Source organism: Oncorhynchus clarkii, chromosome 2, assembly GCF_045791955.1.
Source record: "Oncorhynchus clarkii lewisi isolate Uvic-CL-2024 chromosome 2, UVic_Ocla_1.0, whole genome shotgun sequence".
In the NCBI taxonomy this organism is placed as follows: Eukaryota; Metazoa; Chordata; class Actinopteri; order Salmoniformes; family Salmonidae; genus Oncorhynchus; species Oncorhynchus clarkii.
Window position 1 is genome coordinate 44,029,638 of NC_092148.1, and position 18,823 is coordinate 44,048,460.

Below are 18,823 nucleotides of genomic sequence, written 5' to 3' on the forward strand. Positions count from 1 at the left end.
GGGTGGGGGGGGGGGGGTTCCTCATGCACAAAGGACAGTTCTTTACCCCGCCCCAATCCCAACTCCATCGTCACTACACCCCCACCCCCTCGCATCCTCAGGGAAGAGAAACTTTGAACAATGCATTCGCCACATCCTGACCCACTAAGAAGGGAATGGGGGTAGGGTAAAGAGGGGGGTTCACAAATACAATCACCTGCCTCCGCAGCACAGCCAACCACACCTAAGTATAATGGGAATTATCTCACACCCAAGTAGAAATTCAAATCAACTCAGCTGGGAGGGCCTGGCTTACCTTTTGTGTTGCCAAGTACTATGTGTTATGGTGGTTGGATTTAAGTTGCTAACCCCCTGTTGTTTTTGCCTTTCTCTCCCCCTCTCTGTCTGTAAACCTTTCCATCTTCCTCTACATTGTCCATTTCTTTCCTTCTCACTCTGTCCCATTGCTCCTTCTCTCTTTCTTACATCCTCTCTCTTCCCCTCTCCATTTATCCATCTTTTCCTCTAGTGCGTATCAAGCCTGGCTCGGCGTCTCCAGTGGAGTACCAGAGTGACAGTGATGTGGAGAGTGGGACAGAGTCGGGTTCAGCTTCCTTCAGTACACCGGGACTGGACACAGGGTGAGTGTCATAGACTGGAAGGTGGTGGTATTGGCCTGGACACAGGGTGAGTGTCATAGACTGGAATGTGGTGGTATAGGCCTGGACACAGGGTGAGTGTCATAGACTGGAAGGTGGTGGTATAGGCCTGGACACAGGGTGAGTGTCATAGACTGGAAGGTGGTGGTATAGGACTGGACACAGGGTGAGTGTCATAGACTGGAAGGTGGTGGTATAGGCCTGGACACAGGGTGAGTGTCATAGTGGTATAGGTGGTATAGGCCTGGACACAGGGTGGTGGTTCTGTAGGGCTCATCCTCCAGTACACAGGGTGGTGGTTCTGTAGGGCTCGTCCTCCAGTACACAGGACCTGAACACAAGGTGGTGGTTCTGTAGGGCTCATCCTCCAGGACACAGGGTGGTGGTTCTGTAGGGCTCATCCTCGAGTACACGGGGTGGTGGTTCAGTAGGGCTCATCCTCCAGTACACAGGGCCTGAACACAAGGTGGTGGTTCTGTAGGGCTCATCCTCCAGGACACAGGGTGGTGGATCTGTTGGGCTCGTCCTCCAGTGTACAGGGTGGTAGTTCTGTTGGGCTCATCCTCCAGTACACAGGGTGGTGGTTCTGTTGGGCTCATCCTCCAGTACACAGGGTGGTGGTTCTGTAGGGCTCATCCTCCAGTACACAGGGTGGTGGTTCTGTAGGGCTCATCCTCCAGTACACAGGGTGGTGGTTCTTTTGTGCTCGTCCTCCAGTACACAGGGCCTGGACACATGGTGGTGGTTCTGTAAGGCTCATCCTCCAGTACACAGGCCTTGGACACAGGGTGGTGGTTCTGTAGGGCTCATCCTCCAGTACACAGGGCCTGGACACATGGTGGTGGTTCTGTAGGGTTCATCCTCCAGTACACAGGGTGGTGGTTCTGTTATGCTCGTCCTCCAGTACACAGGGTCTGGACACAGGGTAGTGGTTCTGTAGGGCTTATCCTCCAGTTCACAGGGTGGTGGTTCTGTAGGGCTTATCCTCCAGTTCACAGGGTGGTGGTTCTGTAGGGCTCGTCCTCCAGTACACAGGGCCTGGACACAGGGTGGTGGTTCTGTAGGGTTCGTCCTCCAGTACACAGGGTGGTGGTTCTGTAGGGCTCGTCCTCCAGTACACAGGGTGGTGGTTCTGTTGGGCTCATCCTCCAGTACACAGGGCCTGGACACAGGGTAGTGGTTTTGTAGGGCTCATCCTCCAGTACACAGGGTGGTGGTTCTGTAGGGCTCATCCTCCAGTACACAGGGTGGTGGTTCTGTAGGACTCATCCTCCAGTACACAGGGTGGTGGTTCAGTAGGGCTCGTCCTCCAGTACACAGGGCCTGAACACAAGGTGGTGGTTCTGTAGGGCTCCTCCTCCAGGACACAGGGTGGTGGTTCTGTTGGGCTCGTCCTCCAGTATACAGGGTGGTGGTTCTGTTGGGCTCATCCTCCAGTACACAGGGTGGTGGTTCTGTTGGGCTCATCCTCCAGTACACAGGGTGGTGGTTCTGTTGGGCTCATCCTCCAGTACACAGGTTGGTGGCTCTGTTGGGCTCGTCCTCCAGGACACAGGGCCTGGACACAGAGTGGTGGTTCTGTTGGGCTCATCCTCCAGTACACAGGGTGGGGGTTCTGTAGGGTTCATCCTCCAGTACACAGGGTGGTGGTTCTGTTGTGCTCGTCCTCCAGTACACAGGGCCTGGACACATGGTGGTGGTTCTGTTGGGCTCATCCTCCAGTACACAGGGTGGTGGTTCTGTAGGGCTCATCCTCCAGTACACAGGGTGGTGGTTCTGTTGGGCTCATCCTCCAGTACACAGGGTGGTGGTTCTGTAGGGCTCGTCGTCCAGTACACATGGTGGTGGTTCTGTTGTGCTCGTCCTCCAGTACACAGGGCCTGGACACAGGGTGGTGGTTCTGTAGGGTTTGTCCTCCAGTACACAGGGTGGTGGTTCTGTTGGGCTCATCCTCCAGTACACAGGGTTGTGGTTCTGTAGGGCTCGTCCTCCAGTACACAGGGTGGTGGTTCTGTAGGGCTCGTCGTCCAGTACACAGGGTGGTGGTTCTGTAGGGCTCGTCCTCCAGTACACAGGTTCTGGACACAGGGTAGTGGTTCTGGTGGGCTCGTCCTCCAGTACACAGGGTGGTGGTTCTGTTGGGCTCATCCTCCAGTACACAGGGTGGTGGTTCTGTTGGGCTCATCCTCCAGTACACAGGGTGGTGGTTCTGTAGGGCTCGTCGTCCAGTACACATGGTGGTGGTTCTGTTGTGCTCGTCCTCCAGTACACAGGGCCTGGACACAGGGTGGTGGTTCTGTAGGGTTTGTCCTCCAGTACACAGGGTGGTGGTTCTGTTGGGCTCATCCTCCAGTACACAGGGTTGTGGTTCTGTAGGGCTCGTCCTCCAGTACACAGGGTGGTGGTTCTGTAGGGCTCGTCGTCCAGTACACAGGGTGGTGGTTCTGTAGGGCTCGTCCTCCAGTACACAGGTTCTGGACACAGGGTAGTGGTTCTGGTGGGCTCGTCCTCCAGTACACAGGGTGGTGGTTCTGTTGGGCTCATCCTCCAGTACAAAGGGTGGTGGTTCTGTTGGGCTTATCCTCCAGTACAAAGGGTGGTGGTTCTGTTGGGCTAGTCCTCCACTACACAGGGCCTGGACACAGGGTAGTGGTTCTGTAGGGCTCGTCCTCTAGTACACAGGGTGGTGGTTCTGTAGGGTTCGTCCTCCAGTACACAGGGCCTGGACACAGGGTAGGGGTTCTGTAGGGATCGTCCTCCAGTACACAGGGCCTGGACACAGGGTGGTAGTTTTGTAGGGCTCATCCTCTAGTACACAGGGTGGTGGTTCTGTAGGGATCGTCCTCCAGTACACAGGGTGGTGGTTCTGTAGGGCTCGTCCTCCAGTACACAGGGTGGTGGTTCTGTTGGGCTCATCCTCCAGTACACAGGGTGGTGGTTCTGTAGGGCTCGTCGTCCAGTACACATGGTGGTGGTTCTGTTGTGCTCGTCCTCCAGTACACAGGGCCTGGACACAGGGTGGTGGTTCTGTAGGGTTCGTCCTCCAGTACACAGGGTGGTGGTTCTGTTGGGCTCATCCTCCAGTACACAGGGTGGTGGTTCTGTAGGGCTCAACCTCCAGTACACAGGGTGGTGGTTCTGTAGGGCTCGTCGTCCAGTACACAGGGTGGTGGTTCTGTAGGGCTCGTCCTCCAGTACACAGGTTCTGGACACAGGGTAGTGGTTCTGGTGGGCTCGTCCTCCAGTACACAGGGTGGTGGTTCTGTTGGGCTCATCCTCCAGTACAAAGGGTGGTGGTTCTGTTGGGCTCATCATCCAGTACAAAGGGTGGTGGTTCTGTTGGGCTCGTCCTCCAGTACACAGGGCCTGGACACAGGGTGGTAGTTTTGTAGGGCTCATCCTCCAGTACACAGGGTGGTGGTTCTGTAGGGCTCATCCTCCAGGACACAGGGTGGTGGTTCTGTTGGGCTCGTCCTCCACAGGGTGGTGGTTCTGTAGGCTCATCCTCCACAGGGTATTGGTTCTGTAGGGTTCGTCCTCCAGTACACAGGGTGGTGGTTCTGTAGGGATCGTCCTCCAGTACACAGGGCCTGGACACAGGGTGGTAGTTCTGTAGGGCTCATCCTCCGGTACACAGGGTGGTGGTTCTGTAGGGCTCATCCTCCACAGGGTGGTGGTTCTGTAGGGCTCATCCTCCAGGACACAGGGTGGTGGTTCTGTAGGGCTCATCCTCCAGGACACAGGGTGGTGGTTCTGTTGGGCTCATCCTCCTGTACAGAGGGTGGTGGTTCTGTAGGGCTCGTCCTCCAGTACACAGGGTGGTGGTTCTGTAGGGCTCATCGTCCAGTACACAGGGCCTGGACACATTGTGGTGGTTCTCTAGGGCTCATCCTCCAGTTCACAGGGTGGTGGTTCTGTTGGGCTCATCCTCCACAGGGTGGTGGTTCTGTAGGGCTCGTCCTCCAGTACACAGGGTGGTGGTTCTGTTGGGCTCGTCCTCCAGTACACAGGGTGGTGGTTCTGTAGGGCTCGTCCTCCAGTACACAGGGTGGTGGTTCTGTAGGGCTCGTCCTCCAGTACACAGGGTGGTGGTTCTGTAGGGCTCATCCTCCACAAGGTGGTGGTTCTGTTGGGCTCATCCTCCAGTACACAGGGTGGTGGTTCTGTTGGGCTCATCCTCCACAGGGTGATTGTCAGATAATGGTGGCTGATTGATCCATTGTTTGTTTTATCAAGATACGATAAAACACTTATTGCTATCACAATTTCAACAGACTTTTGTGGGGTACATATTTAGGGTAGTTTGCAGTCCTGATATATGAGTAGAGTTTTACAGGAAGATTGGGGAAGGTTGAGTGTATTATTAGAGAATAATGATATAGGGTGAATTTGCTTCTACATTTGGGGTTTGGCTGTGGTGACCTGGGCCCGTCCCTCCTCCTTCCTCTCCACTCTCTGGCGCTAATTACATTACTGCAGCACTGATCTGCTCTGGACACTTATGTAACCCCTGAACACTGGAGGAGATGAGAGACTGTGTGTGTGTGTGTGTGTGTGTGTGTGTGTGTGTGTGTGTGTGTGTGTGTGTGTGTGTGTGTGTGTGTGTGTGTGTGTGTGTGTGTGTGTGTGTGTGTGTGTGTGTGTGTGTGTGTGTGTGTGTGTGTGACTATGTGCAGTGAGGCAGCAACAGGGGAGACAAAATGTGTAATTGTTTTGGTAGGAGGGAGCAGCAGCCGCCACACCCCCAAAGGCGTGACTTTGTATGAGACAGAGCTCACTCTATTTAACTGAAATGTATTGCTTGGAGAGTTCACTTAACTGTGTGTGTGTGTGCGTGCATGTGTGTGCGTGTAGGGAGGCAGCAACAGGGGAGACAGAGCTCACTCTTTCTAACTGAAATGTAGTGCTTGGAGAGTTCACTTAGCTGTGTGTGTGTTGCTGGGCAGGGTTGTCCCAGAACCAGGTGTAAACAAGATTACGTAATGCAGTTTGCCGTCATACCTCCTTATAAATGGTTTGGAGAGAGAAAAGGAGAGGAGAGGGGTGAGTTAGTGTGTTAAACAGGCAGGATAGGATGAAGAAGGAATTATATTAGCTCTATTGGTGCTGGTTTAGTGTGTTTGAGCCAATGGCTGGGCAGTGAAAACAAGAGAAAGGAAGAGAGAGAGGAGGAAAGGGTGTTAACTAGTTGGCAGGGTGGAGAAAGTGAATGGCAGCGAGGAACAGGGAGGTTGGGAGGGAGAGGAAGTAAAGGAGGGGAGATGGAGAGATGGACAGAAAAAAAAGGAGAGAGCGAGAGTTGGGGAGAAGAGCGTGAGAGAAGAGAGAGTGAGAGGAGAGTTGGGGAGAAGAGAGAGAGTGAGAGGAGAGTTGGGGAGAATAGAGCGTGAGAGTAGAGTTGAAGAGAAGAGAAAGAGAGAGTGAGAAGAGAGTTGGGGAGAGAGAGAGTGAGAGGAGAGTTGGGGAGAAGAGAGAGAGAGAGAGGAGAGTTGGGGAGAAGAGAGAGTGAGATGAGAGTTGGGGAGAAGAGAGAGTGAGATGAGAGTTGGGGAGAAGAGAGAGTGAGAGGAGAGTTGGGGAGAAGAGAGAGTGAGAGGAGAGTTGGGGAGAAGAGAGAGTGAGAGGAGAGTTGGGGAGAAGAGAGAGTGAGAGGAGAGTTGGGGAGAAGAGAGAGTGAGAGGAGAGTTGGGGAGAAGAGAGAGCGGAGAGTTGGGGAGAAGAGAGAGAGAGGGTGAGAGGAGAGTTGGGGAGAAGAGAGAGTGAAAGGAGAGTTGGGGAGAAGAGAGAGAGAGAGTGGTTGGTTATTGTTGTTACTGTTGTCCAGTGGACAATTTGATTGTCATTTTTATTTATTTTTATATTGTAAATATCCAAAATAAGCTTTGGCAATATGTACATTGTTACGTCATGCCAATAAAGCAAATTGAATTGAATTGAGTGAGAGATCAGCGTTGAACTGGAAGCTGTCTAATTGTATGGGGTTTTGACAGTTACTGTCTAGCCCTCTCTGGTGGCCTGTAAATTCACCCAGGGACCAGACATCACTATGAGATGTGATGAACCTGAACAATGGACTTCATTTGCAGTGATTATTAAGAGTCAGGCTCTGTTAAGGCCTCAGCACGCTTCAGTTCGGCTGGCACCTAACTGAACTCAGCTAGGCGAACCGAACAAGTGTGCTCGCATGCACCCTTAAAAGACCTTCACTTGAAAAATGAGAAAAAAGCAGCAATAGTGGTGTTTGTCCATTTTAAGACTCCATAGCCACTTAAAGGGGAAAGTCAGTTAAGAACAAATTTTTATTTACAATGATGGCCTACACAGCCAAACCCTAACCAGGACGGCACTGGGCCAATTGTGCGCCGCTCTATGGGACTCCCGATCACAGCCGGTTGTGATACAGCCCAGGATCGAACCAGGGTCTGCGATGCAGTGCCTTAGACCGCTGCGCCACTAGGAGCCCCAATATTGTCTCATAAAACAAAACATATAAGATCTCCTAAGTTTGTGTTAACCTCAGACCATATTTCATTTTCCCCATAGGAAACTCTGAACAAACCAGAGAGAAGTCATTTCAGGGTTTTAGGACTATAAGCTATAGGTGTTACATCATAGTAATTTCCTTCCAGGGTTAGTTGGGACATAGACAGTATGTTTGGGGATGGAGAGGTAAAGGTGTTAGTCATTTCCTTCCAGGGTTAGTTGGGACATAGACAGTATGGTTGGGGCTGGAGAGGTAAAGGTGTTAGTCATTTCTTCCAGGGTTAGTTGGGACATAGACAGTATGTTTGGGGATGGAGAGGTAAAGGTGTTAGTCATTTCCTTCCAGGGTTAGTTGGGACATAGACAGTATGGTTGGGGCTGGAGAGGTAAAGGTGTTAGTCATTTCCTTCCAGGGTTAGTTGGGACATAGAGAGTATGGGTGGGGCTGGAGAGGTGTTAGTCATTTCCTTCCAGGGTTAGTTGGTACATAGACCGTATGAGTGGGGCTGGAGAGGTAAAGGTGTTAGTCATTTCCTTCCAGGGTTAGTTGGGACATAGACCGTATGAGTGGGGCTGGAGAGGTGTTAGTCATTTCTTCCAGGGTTAGTTGGGACATAGACAGTATGGTTGGGGCTGGAGAGGTAAAGGTGTTAGTCATTTCCTTCCAGGGTTAGTTGGGACATAGAGAGTATGGGTGGGGCTGGAGAGGTGTTAGTCATTTCCTTCCAGGGTTAGTTGGTACATAGACCGTATGAGTGGGGCTGGAGAGGTAAAGGTGTTAGTCATTTCCTTCCAGGGTTAGTTGGGACATAGACCGTATGAGTGGGGCTGGAGAGGTGTTAGTCATTTCCTTCCAGGGTTAGTTGGGACATAGAGAGTATGGGTGGGGCTGGAGAGGTAAAGGTGTTAGTCATTTCTTCCAGGGTTAGTTGGGACATAGACAGTATGGTTGGGGATGGAGAGGTAAAGGTGTTAGTCATTTCCTTCCAGGGTTAGTTGGGACATAGACAGTATGGTTGGGGCAGGAGAGGTAAAGGTGTTAGTCATTTCCTTCCAGGGTTAGTTGGGACATAGACAGTATGGTTGGGGCTGGAGAGGTAAAGGTGTTAGTCATTTCTTCCAGGGTTAGTTGGGACATAGACAGTATGAGTGGGGCTGGAGAGGTAAAGGTGTTAGTCATTTCTTCCAGGGTTAGTTGGGACATAGACAGTATGGGTGGGGCTGGAGAGGTAAAGGTGTTAGTCATTTCCTTCCAGGGTTAGTTGGGACATAGACAGTATGGTTGGGGCTGGAGAGGTAAAGGTGTTAGTCATTTCTTCCAGGGTTAGTTGGGACATAGACAGTATGGTTGGGGATGGAGAGGTAAAGGTGTTAGTCATTTCCTTCCAGGGTTAGTTGGGACATAGACAGTATGGTTGGGGCTGGAGAGGTAAAGGTGTTACATCATAGTCATTTCCTTCCAGGGTTAGTTGGGACATAGACAGTATGGTTGGGGCAGGAGAGGTAAAGGTGTTAGTCATTTCTTCCAGGGTTAGTTGGGACATAGACAGTATGGTTGGGGCTGGAGAGGTAAAGGTGTTACATCATAGTAATTTCCTTCCAGGGTTAGTTGGGACATAGACAGTATGGGTGGGGCTGGAGAGGTAAAGGTGTTACATCATAGTCATTTCCTTCCAGGGTTAGTTGGGACATAGACAGTATGGTTGGGGCAGGAGAGGTAAAGGTGTTAGTCATTTCCTTCCAGGGTTAGTTGGGACATAGACAGTATGGTTGGGGCTGGAGAGGTAAAGGTGTTAGTCATTTCCTTCCAGGGTTAGTTGGGACATAGACAGTATGGTTGAGGTTGGAGAGGTAAAGGTGTTAGTCATTTCCTTCCAGGGTTAGTTAGGACATAGACAGTATGGTTGGGGCTGGAGAGGTAAAGGTGTTAGTCATTTCTTCCAGGGTTAGTTGGGACATAGACAGTATGGTTGGGGCTGGAGAGGTAAAGGTGTTAGTCATTTCCTTCCAGGGTTAGTTGGGACATAGACAGTATGGTTGGGGCAGGATAGGTAAAGGTGTTAGTCATTTCCTTCCAGGGTTAGTTGGGACATAGACAGTATGGTTGGGGCTGGAGAGGTAAAGGTGTTAGTCATTTCTTCCAGGGTTAGTTGGGACATAGACAGTATGGTTGGGGTTGGAGAGGTAAAGGTGTTAGTCATTTCCTTCCAGGGTTAGTTGGGACATAGACAGTATGGTTGGGGCTGGAGAGGTAAAGGTGTTAGTCATTTCTTCCAGGGTTAGTTGGGACATAGACAGTATGGTTGGGGCTGGAGAGGTAAAGGTGTTAGTCATTTCTTCCAGGGTTAGTTGGGACATAGACAGTATGGTTGGGGCTGGAGAGGTAAAGGTGTTAGTCATTTCCTTCCAGGGTTAGTTGGGACATAGACAGTATGGGTGGGGCTGGAGAGGTAAAGGTGTTAGTCATTTCCTTCCAGGGTTAGTTGGGACATAGACAGTATGGGTGGGGCTGGAGAGGTAAAGGTGTTAGTAATTTCCTTCCAGGGTTAGTTGGGACATAGACAGTATGGTTGGGGCTGGAGAGGTAAAGGTGTTAGTCATTTCCTTCCAGGGTTAGTTGGGACATAGACAGTATGGTTGGGGCTGGAGAGGTAAAGGTGTTAGTCATTTCTTCCAGGGTTAGTTGGGACATAGACAGTATGGTTGGGGCTGGAGAGGTAAAGGTGTTAGTCATTTCCTTCCAGGGTTAGTTGGGACATAGACAGTATGGGTGGGGCTGGAGAGGTAAAGGTGTTAGTCATTTCTTCCAGGGTTAGTTGGGACATAGACAGTATGGTTGGGGCAGGAGAGTTAAAGGTGTTAGTCATTTCTTCCAGGGTTAGTTGGGACATAGACAGTATGGTTGGGGCTGGAGAGGTAAAGGTGTTACATCATAGTCATTTCCTTCCAGGGTTAGTTGGGACATAGACAGTATGGGTGGGGCTGGAGAGGTAAAGGTGTTACATCATAGTCATTTCCTTCCAGGGTTAGTTGGGACATAGACAGTATGGTTGGGGCAGGAGAGGTAAAGGTGTTAGTCATTTCCTTCCAGGGTTAGTTGGGACATAGACAGTATGGTTGGGGCTGGAGAGGTAAAGGTGTTAGTCATTTCCTTCCAGGGTTAGTTGGAACATAGACAGTATGGTTGGGGCTGGAGAGGTAAAGGTGTTAGTCATTTCTTCCAGGGTTAGTTGGGACATAGACAGTATGGTTGGGGCTGGAGAGGTAAAGGTGTTAGTCATTTCTTCCAGGGTTAGTTGGGACATAGACAGTATGGTTGGGGCTGGAGAGGTAAAGGTGTTAGTCATTTCCTTCCAGGGTTAGTTGGGACATAGACAGTATGGGTGGGGCTGGAGAGGTAAAGGTGTTAGTCATTTCCTTCCAGGGTTAGTTGGGACATAGACAGTATGGGTGGGGCTGGAGAGGTAAAGGTGTTAGTCATTTCCTTCCAGGGTTAGTTGGGACATAGACAGTATGGTTGGGGCTGGAGAGGTAAAGGTGTTAGTCATTTCCTTCCAGGGTTAGTTGGGACATAGACAGTATGGTTGGGGCTGGAGAGGTAAAGGTGTTAGTCATTTCTTTCCAGGGTTAGTTGGGACATAGACAGTATGGGTGGGGCTGGAGAGGTAAAGGTGTTAGTCATTTCCTTCCAGGGTTAGTTGGGACATAGACAGTATGGGTGGGGCTGGAGAGGTAAAGGTGTTAGTCATTTCCTTCCAGGGTTAGTTGGGACATAGACAGTATGGTTGGGGCTGGAGAGGTAAAGGTGTTAGTCATTTCCTTCCAGGGTTAGTTGGGACATAGACAGTATGGTTGGGGCTGGAGAGGTAAAGGTGTTAGTAAATTTTTTCCAGGGTTATTTGGGACAAAGACAGTATGGGTGGGTCTGGAGAGGTGTTAGTCATTTCCTTCCAGGGTTAGTTGGGACATAGACAGTATGGGTGGGGCTGGAGAGGTAAAGGTGTTAGTAAATTTTTTCCAGGGTTATTTGGGACAAAGACAGTATGGGTGGGTCTGGAGAGGTGTTAGTCATTTCCTTCTAGGGTTATTTGGGACATAGACAGTATGGGTGGGGCTGTATGAAATATGATCGGGTAACACTAACAGTTCATATTCAGGTAACTCGCTTCTTTCTAGTAATCCTGCTAATACAGGTGATCCTCTGACATTCTGTCATTTCACTAAATACACGACTCAATGCATGTCACTCCAGCCTTACCCATATCATGACAGCCCCCCTCCCCTCTCTCTCTCTCTTCCATTGTTTCTTTCTCTCTCTCTCTCTTCCATTGTTTCTCTCTCCATCTCTTTCCTTCTCTCTCTCTCTCTCCTTTGCCTTTCTCTCTCTCATTGTTTATCTCTCCATTTATTTCCTTCTCTCTCTCTCTCTCCTTTGCCTTCCTCTCTTTCTTTCTCTCTCTCGCTCTCTCTCTCTCTCTCTCTCTCTCTTGCTCTCTCGCTCTCTCGCTCTCTCGCTCTCTCTCGCTCTCGCTCTCTCTCTCAGGTCAGGCGTAGACATGGACATGCAGGTGGATCCTGATTCGCCAGATATGAAGAGGAGACGTGTCCATATGTGTGACTATGATGGCTGTAACAAGGTGTACACCAAGAGCTCACACCTCAAAGCCCACCGCAGGATACACACAGGTAACACACACACTGACCCTGTCCCACCCACATACTAATCTTTAGCCAATGACTGACACAGGACCCACATTTTGTAGCCAATGAAGAGACACTTAATGTAGATCTATACTAGAGCTTCATATCTTATTGTTTTTTACCTAAAGTACTGCATCCGAATGACATGTTCTCTTATAAATCGATCTGTGGATACAGTAGATCGAAATGTCTTGCATTGATCGCACGGACACACCAGTATTTCTTTCTGGGTCTGTATGACGTAGGATGTGAAATCTGGAATGTCCCTCTTACCATTTCATTCGCTCTTCCGACTGTCCATCAACTCCTCGCTGAACCCTACATCACAGCCATAGACAAAGCACGTGCCTGCAATCGTTACATCGTAGCGCAGCAGGAGAGAGTGGTTTCATCACGGTAGCACATTCAGAGATTGATTTATTGGCATTCATCTAAAATAATGTTAAACAAAACACTTTGTTTGTCATAGATGGACAATATTAATATGAGATGAAAGCCAAGCTAGAGCTCTGTGAGACGTTCACAGCGATGAGAAATTTCGATCAGGAGAGACCTTTAGAAAATAAATAAGATCTTTATAATCACTTTGTCATTTGATGATGCTATATTTAGAAAGTGTATGTCATTTCAAGCCTTATTCATACAGTTTTGTTGAATAGGAAATAAATAATATTTGTATCATATTTGTACTTGAACTTGTGTCCTCAAAAGTGACTACACCTCAGCAATGTATAACTATTTTTAGCAGAAAGGTGAGTTTTGAACCTTTCTATGAGTATGCAGGATTACTAGTTATTGTTAATGGCCCTCTCAGGATAAATCATTACTAGTTATTGTTTATGGCCCTCTCATGATAAATCATTACTAGTTATTGTTTATGGCCATCTCATGATAAATCATTGCTAGTTATTGTTTATGGCCCTCTCATGATACATCATTACTAGTTATTGTTTATGGCCCGCTCATGATAAATAATTACTAGTTATTGTTTATGGCCCTCTCAGGATAAATAATTACTAATTATTGTTTATGGCCCTCTCAGGATAAATAATTACTAGTTATTGTTTATGGCCCTCTCATGATAAATCATTACTAGTTATTGTTTATGGCCATCTCATGATAAATCATTGCTAGTTATTGTTTATGGCCCTCTCATGATACATCATTACTAGTTATTGTTTATGGCCCGCTCATGATAAATCATTACTAGTTATTGTTTATGGCCTTCTCATGATAAATAATTACTAGTTATTGTTTATGGCCCTCTCAGGATAAATAATTACTAATTATTGTTTATGGCCCTCTCAGGATAAATAATTAATAGTTATTGTTTATGGCCCTCATGATAAATCATTACTAGTTATTGTTTATGGCACTCTCGTGATAAATCATTACTAGTTATTGTTTATGGCCCTCATGATACATCGTTACTAGTTATTGTTTATGGCCCTCATGATACATCATTACTAGTTATTGTTTATGGCCCTCTCATGGTAAATCATTACTAGTTATTGTTTATGGCCCTCTCATGATAAATCATTACTAGTTATTGTTTATGGCCCTCTCAGGATAAATAATTACTAGTTATTGTTTATGGCCCTCTCATGATAAATCATTACTAGTTATTGTTTATGGCCCTCTCAGGATAAATCATTACTAGTTATTGTTTATGGCCCTCTCATGATAAATCATTACTAGTTATTGTTTATGGCCCTCTCAGGATAAACCATTACTAGTTACTGTTTATGGCCCTCTCATGATAAACCGTTACTAGTTATTGTTTATGGCCCTCTCATGATAAATCATTACTAGTTATTGTTTATGGCCCTCTCAGGATAAATCATTACTAGTTATTGTTTATGGCCTTCTCAGGATAAATCATTACTAGTTATTGTTTATGGCCCTCTCAGGATAAATAATTAATAGTTATTGTTTATGGCCCTCTCATGATAAATCATTGCTAGTTATTGTTTATGGCCCTCTCGTGATAAATCATTACTAGTTATTGTTTATGGCCCTCTCATGATACATCATTACTAGTTATTGTTTATGGCCCTCATGATACATCATTACTAGTTATTGTTTATGGCCCTCTCATGATAAATCATTACTAGTTATTGTTTATGGCCCTCTCATGATAAATCATTACTAGTTATTGTTTATGGCCCTCTCAGGATAAATCATTACTAGTTATTGTTTATGGCCCTCTCATGATAAATCATTACTAGTTATTGTTTATGGCCCTCATGAAAAATCATTACTAGTTATTGTTTATGGCCCTCTCAGGATAAATCATTACTAGTTATTGTTTATGGCCCTCTCATGATACATAATTACTAGTTATTGTTTATGGCCCTCTCATGATAAATCATTACTAGTTATTGTTTATGGCCCTCTCATGATAAATCATTACTTTTGGGGATTTCTTAGGTTACGTTTTATATTACATTTAGTTAGATTTAACTGGTTTTATTCCAATATTTGCACAATCAATCAACCAATCAACTAATCATCGCCATATCTTCTTCCCTGTAGGAGAGAAGCCGTACCACTGTACATGGGAGGGCTGTACCTGGAGGTTCGCCCGGTCAGACGAGCTGACGCGACACTTCCGTAAACACACGGGCATCAAGCCCTTCCGCTGCACCGACTGTGACCGCTCCTTCTCCCGGTCTGACCACCTAGCCCTACACCGGAGACGCCACGTCATGATGTGAACCATGACCCCTGACCTTTGACCTTTAAACCTTAACCCCCTACTACCTTCGCCCTCCAACCCATCACCTCCCTCCCCAGCCCCCCTCGGGACTCAGATGGGAGGGCCTGAACTCTGACCCCTAGAGGTTCTCTGCTGTGTCACTTCCTTTTACTGTTCCCCCTCCTCTCCTCTCTAAAAAATAACCAAGGTTAAGACAACATACATGTTCCATGCGGGAGCGTTTGAAAATAAACTCGTTCATTGGACCAGCGCTGATTCGACAGGATTAGCATTGAAAATGTCACCAGTGGTCAGGAAATCAAGTAATAAAGTGGCTGTAGATCATTTGAAAAACATTTAAATGAATAGAATGGCAGTAAAACAGTTATGTTATGTGTTTGCACAGTAGTTAGCTGAAATTCACTATGATTGTGTTTATTATCCACTTTGATGGCGAGCTTTCTGTACTGCTAAAATTCACTTTCAGTCATTTTTGATCGCATTGCTGGTCCATTGTTTAGACCTAATCTTCTCTACGCTACGCCTCGTCCTCCATTTTGAACTGTGGGTCATCGTGGAGATCATTACATTAAAGAGGTGGAGAAGGAAGATCCCAAAAGGATGAGAGGAGTTTGTTGTTGTTTTCTGGTTGCTTAGCACCTGAAGGGGTAGTCCACAACTCTCATACCCCACAGTTTACCTCCTCGTTTCTCTCTCACACCCCACTCAGTGTGCACACAGCCAGAGGCTATCTACTTCAACAGCACCCTATCCATCCAGAAGATCGACAAACCAGTGAAGACAAACCTGGGATACAGCAGAGAGAGATGGACAGGCTGGACAGAGAGAGAGACGGAGGACATACTTTGAAATGATGCAGGGTTACCTACATCACACACTCAGCTCAGAGCAAGAGGAGGAGGAGGACAGAGAGGAGGTGGAGGCATGTTTGTTTATTTGAGAGGGGAAAACACTTCAGAGATTACATTTCTGTCTAGCAACTGTTTACTGTGTTTTATCATCTTCTGTTAACCTGCGTTGCATGCATGGGCTAGCTGCCTGTATGTGTGTGTGATTGTGTGTGAGTGTTAGTGTAGTGTGTGCTATTTAAAGACAGTTGATGATGCATCGTGTCCTCTCCTCCATACATATCCTTTCCTCAGCAGAGTCAGCAGACCCCTCGGGTGTGGTGGTGTAGAAATGTCTTATTCAACCCCCTTCCACGCCATTTCTCCGCTCCCCCATCTCCTAAAACAGGGAGCTACAAGACTGTGAAGATTCTGTTTTATTAATATTTTCAATCAGAAATGAAATCACGTTCACTTGCCCCACATTTATAGCTTGTTGTTCAGTAACAGTATTTGTGTTGTTTAAAAAAAAAAATGCCTTCTGTAAGTTTTTTCAATTTCTTCTCTTTCTCTTTCTATTTGCTAATGATTGGCTCATAACATAATAACATCCTTTTTTTTTACTATTTCATATCCTTAGATTGTGTTTGAGGCTGTAAAAGTATAACAAGAAAGAGGTTGAGATTACAAACTAGGGAAGCTTGTGTTTGTGTGTGTAACAAATAATCAGAACTGAGGATTTTAGAAGTGTGTGTTCGGTGCAGCCCGTCGGAGCCTTAATGAATCAAAGTCAATCTGGGAAACTCTGTTTTTAGAAACGCACGTTTGTTTTGGTCTTCAGGGTTACCCGGGAAACGGGGTCTCATTGCCCTGACGACACATCACAGCATTTCTACCCAATTATCGACCCAGATCAGGGCCTGTATTCACAAAGAGTCTCAGAGTAGGAGTTCTGATCCATATTATCATATTCATTATTATCTAAAAGGCTAAACTGATCCTAGATCAGTACTCCTACTCTGAGCCTGACTGATCTCCATGTCTTAAGGTGGTTGTTTTTAGCTCCTGCTCTCTGTGTTCACTTGATTATGCAACCTCCACAGACCTCGCTCCTAGCGCTGTACTGGGGTAAGTGGTTAAATATGTGTTGCTACAGGAACATATACAGCACTCGCTACTAAGCACTGTTCTGGAGTCAGTGGTAATGTACATCTTGCTACTGGGACATACACAAACCTCCCTCTTAAGCGCTGTTCTGAAGTCAGTGGCTAAGTACAAACAAAGTGTTTGGCTCTCTCACTAGCAGTCGCAGCAGCCATCATCATTTCAAACGCTAGCTAAATAAAACACGATTGAATTTAACATTTAATTTTTTTCTGTTGACAATGTAAAAACAAAGTGCAGATAATAGTGCTTTTCTGACTGGGAACCCAGCCTTGGTGTGGGTTGAGTTGAGCGCATGCCTGAAGCAGAGAGGGATTTTATTGGTCCACACAGAGCAATGCAATGTTCCTATGAGATTCTCTCATTCTCTGCTTCAACTCCTAACAATGTTACTAAGCACATATTTCCAGAAGAGGACATGCATTTGATTGCAACTTGTTATTAGATGGTATTAGACATTAAGGACTATGATAAATAATTCAAGAGCAGGAAGTGTACATACTGTATATAATCAAAAAGCATAATAAATGTAACAGGTGGAGTTCTATTTTTAACACTGACTAGACAATGTGAAAAATATCATTTTTTCTTTTATTTTCTACTCTGTTGGATGGATTTACAACTGAAATGTGTTATAAAAAAAAAAAGTGTTCTTTTTTTAACGTCCTAAAAATCGGTCCCGTTTGTGTCGTGCACATTTAGTTTTTGTGAGGTTGGTGAGCATGTCGGTGTGATTATGCTGCCCTAACCTTACAGTCCTAATGACCTGCAACACGCAACAACAAAACCATGAAGGACCGTCTCAACCTGAACAGCCGTCCAAAATGGCACCCTACTATCTAGTGCACTTCTTTTGACCAGGCCCCCTAGGGCTTTGGTTAAAAGTAGTGCACTATATAGGGAATATGGGGCCATTAGTTGGGACATAGACAGTATGGGTGGGGATGGAGAGGTAAAGGTGTTAGTCAACCCAGAGTTGAAAATCTGATATGATCTAACATCTGTTATCATTGGTCAAACCCACCTTACCTCATTGATGCGTACAATACAAGTTCCCCTTTAATGTCCATTGTGAAGTATTACTCCATATACCACAAAGAAAACAATACCAGAATAGATCAATACAATGCAGTACGTCAATATAGAAATGTTCTGTTCAACAAAAGACAGATCCATCTATGGTTTAGCCGTGGCAGCATACGACTTAAGACTCTATACTGTACTGTATTTGTACAAGCCCATTTATCCACTTCACTAGTCACCCCTCACTTTAACAATATGGCACCACATAATGTAAGCGTGGATTGATTGTGTGTGTGTGTGTGTATGTGCATGTGTGTATAAGTGTGTGAGTGTGCCTCTTCTTATCATTAATCAAAACTCCTTTTCTTAAAGTAACTGTCTAGTGTTGGCAGATTTTTATGACATATCACCTAGAATTAATAACAACAAGTGAAATTGTTTTACTTCCAGTTTGTTTTAATTCACTATGTTAAAACACAGGTTTTCTGCGTTGCAATAGTGTAGGTGTACCCCAACAACAGAATGGTATGGGCGTATACCGGTCATTAAAAATATTTGTGCCAGTAGACCGCTGATTGGCCAGCTCATCCTCCTTCAGGAGGATGACATCATCCTCTATGAGGAAATGGCAAGCATTTTTTAAACGGTCTGTTTGAGATACACATTTGAGCTGGGGTTTTTTAAGAAAGAAATCTCCAAATGATGCTTTGGCCACAAATACAAGTATTGGATGAGTCAACAACATTATTTAGGTATGAGTTAACAGAATAGATTGTCACTGGACAGTTACTTTAACAACCAGAATTGTAGGTATTTTATATTGAATGCATTAACTTTTGGGCCAGTACTATATTACTCAGTGCAATGCAGTTATTGTTATTGTCATTAATATTATTTGTTTTGTATTTGTACAGAACAAATCTGTAAAGATCAGTGAGGAAGAACGTGAGCTTTTTGATACTGTGAGAAATGGTGTTTCATTAAGTCTGTTTCCCCCTGTACAGTTGAGATTTACCCCACTCCTTTTATAGAATAAAAGGTTTTTGGTGCAGATTGTTGATGCAATGTCTTTATTGTTGACTACGGGTGAAATTTTCATAAAATAATTGTATCCTGGTGGAACCAGCAGGATCACTGCATTCACCATTGAAGTAAGTTACATAGAATGGTGAATGCAGGGATCAGGCTGCCGAGGCTAAAATAATCGTGCAAAGTGTAAAGATGACCATGAACCTCATTATAATCGGGCTGCATGATTAGAAACTTTT

At 46.2% G+C, this 18,823-nt stretch overlaps 1 protein-coding gene across 8 annotated transcripts in view; it reads left to right on the forward strand.

Annotated features, from left to right (window-relative positions):
- The window catches only part of LOC139368229 (Kruppel like factor 8), a 115,251-nt gene extending 96,645 nt beyond the window's left edge, over positions 1-18,606 (forward strand). For all 8 annotated transcript variants that reach the window (XM_071106936.1, XM_071106944.1, XM_071106954.1 and 5 more), the window contains 3 exons: positions 509-620; positions 11,665-11,807; positions 14,358-18,606. In XM_071106936.1, the coding sequence (XP_070963037.1) occupies positions 509-620; positions 11,665-11,807; positions 14,358-14,539 (437 nt within the window). In that variant the 3' untranslated portion in view covers positions 14,540-18,606. The remainder of the gene's footprint in view (positions 1-508; positions 621-11,664; positions 11,808-14,357) is intronic.
- Positions 18,607-18,823: the final 217 nt, after the last annotated feature.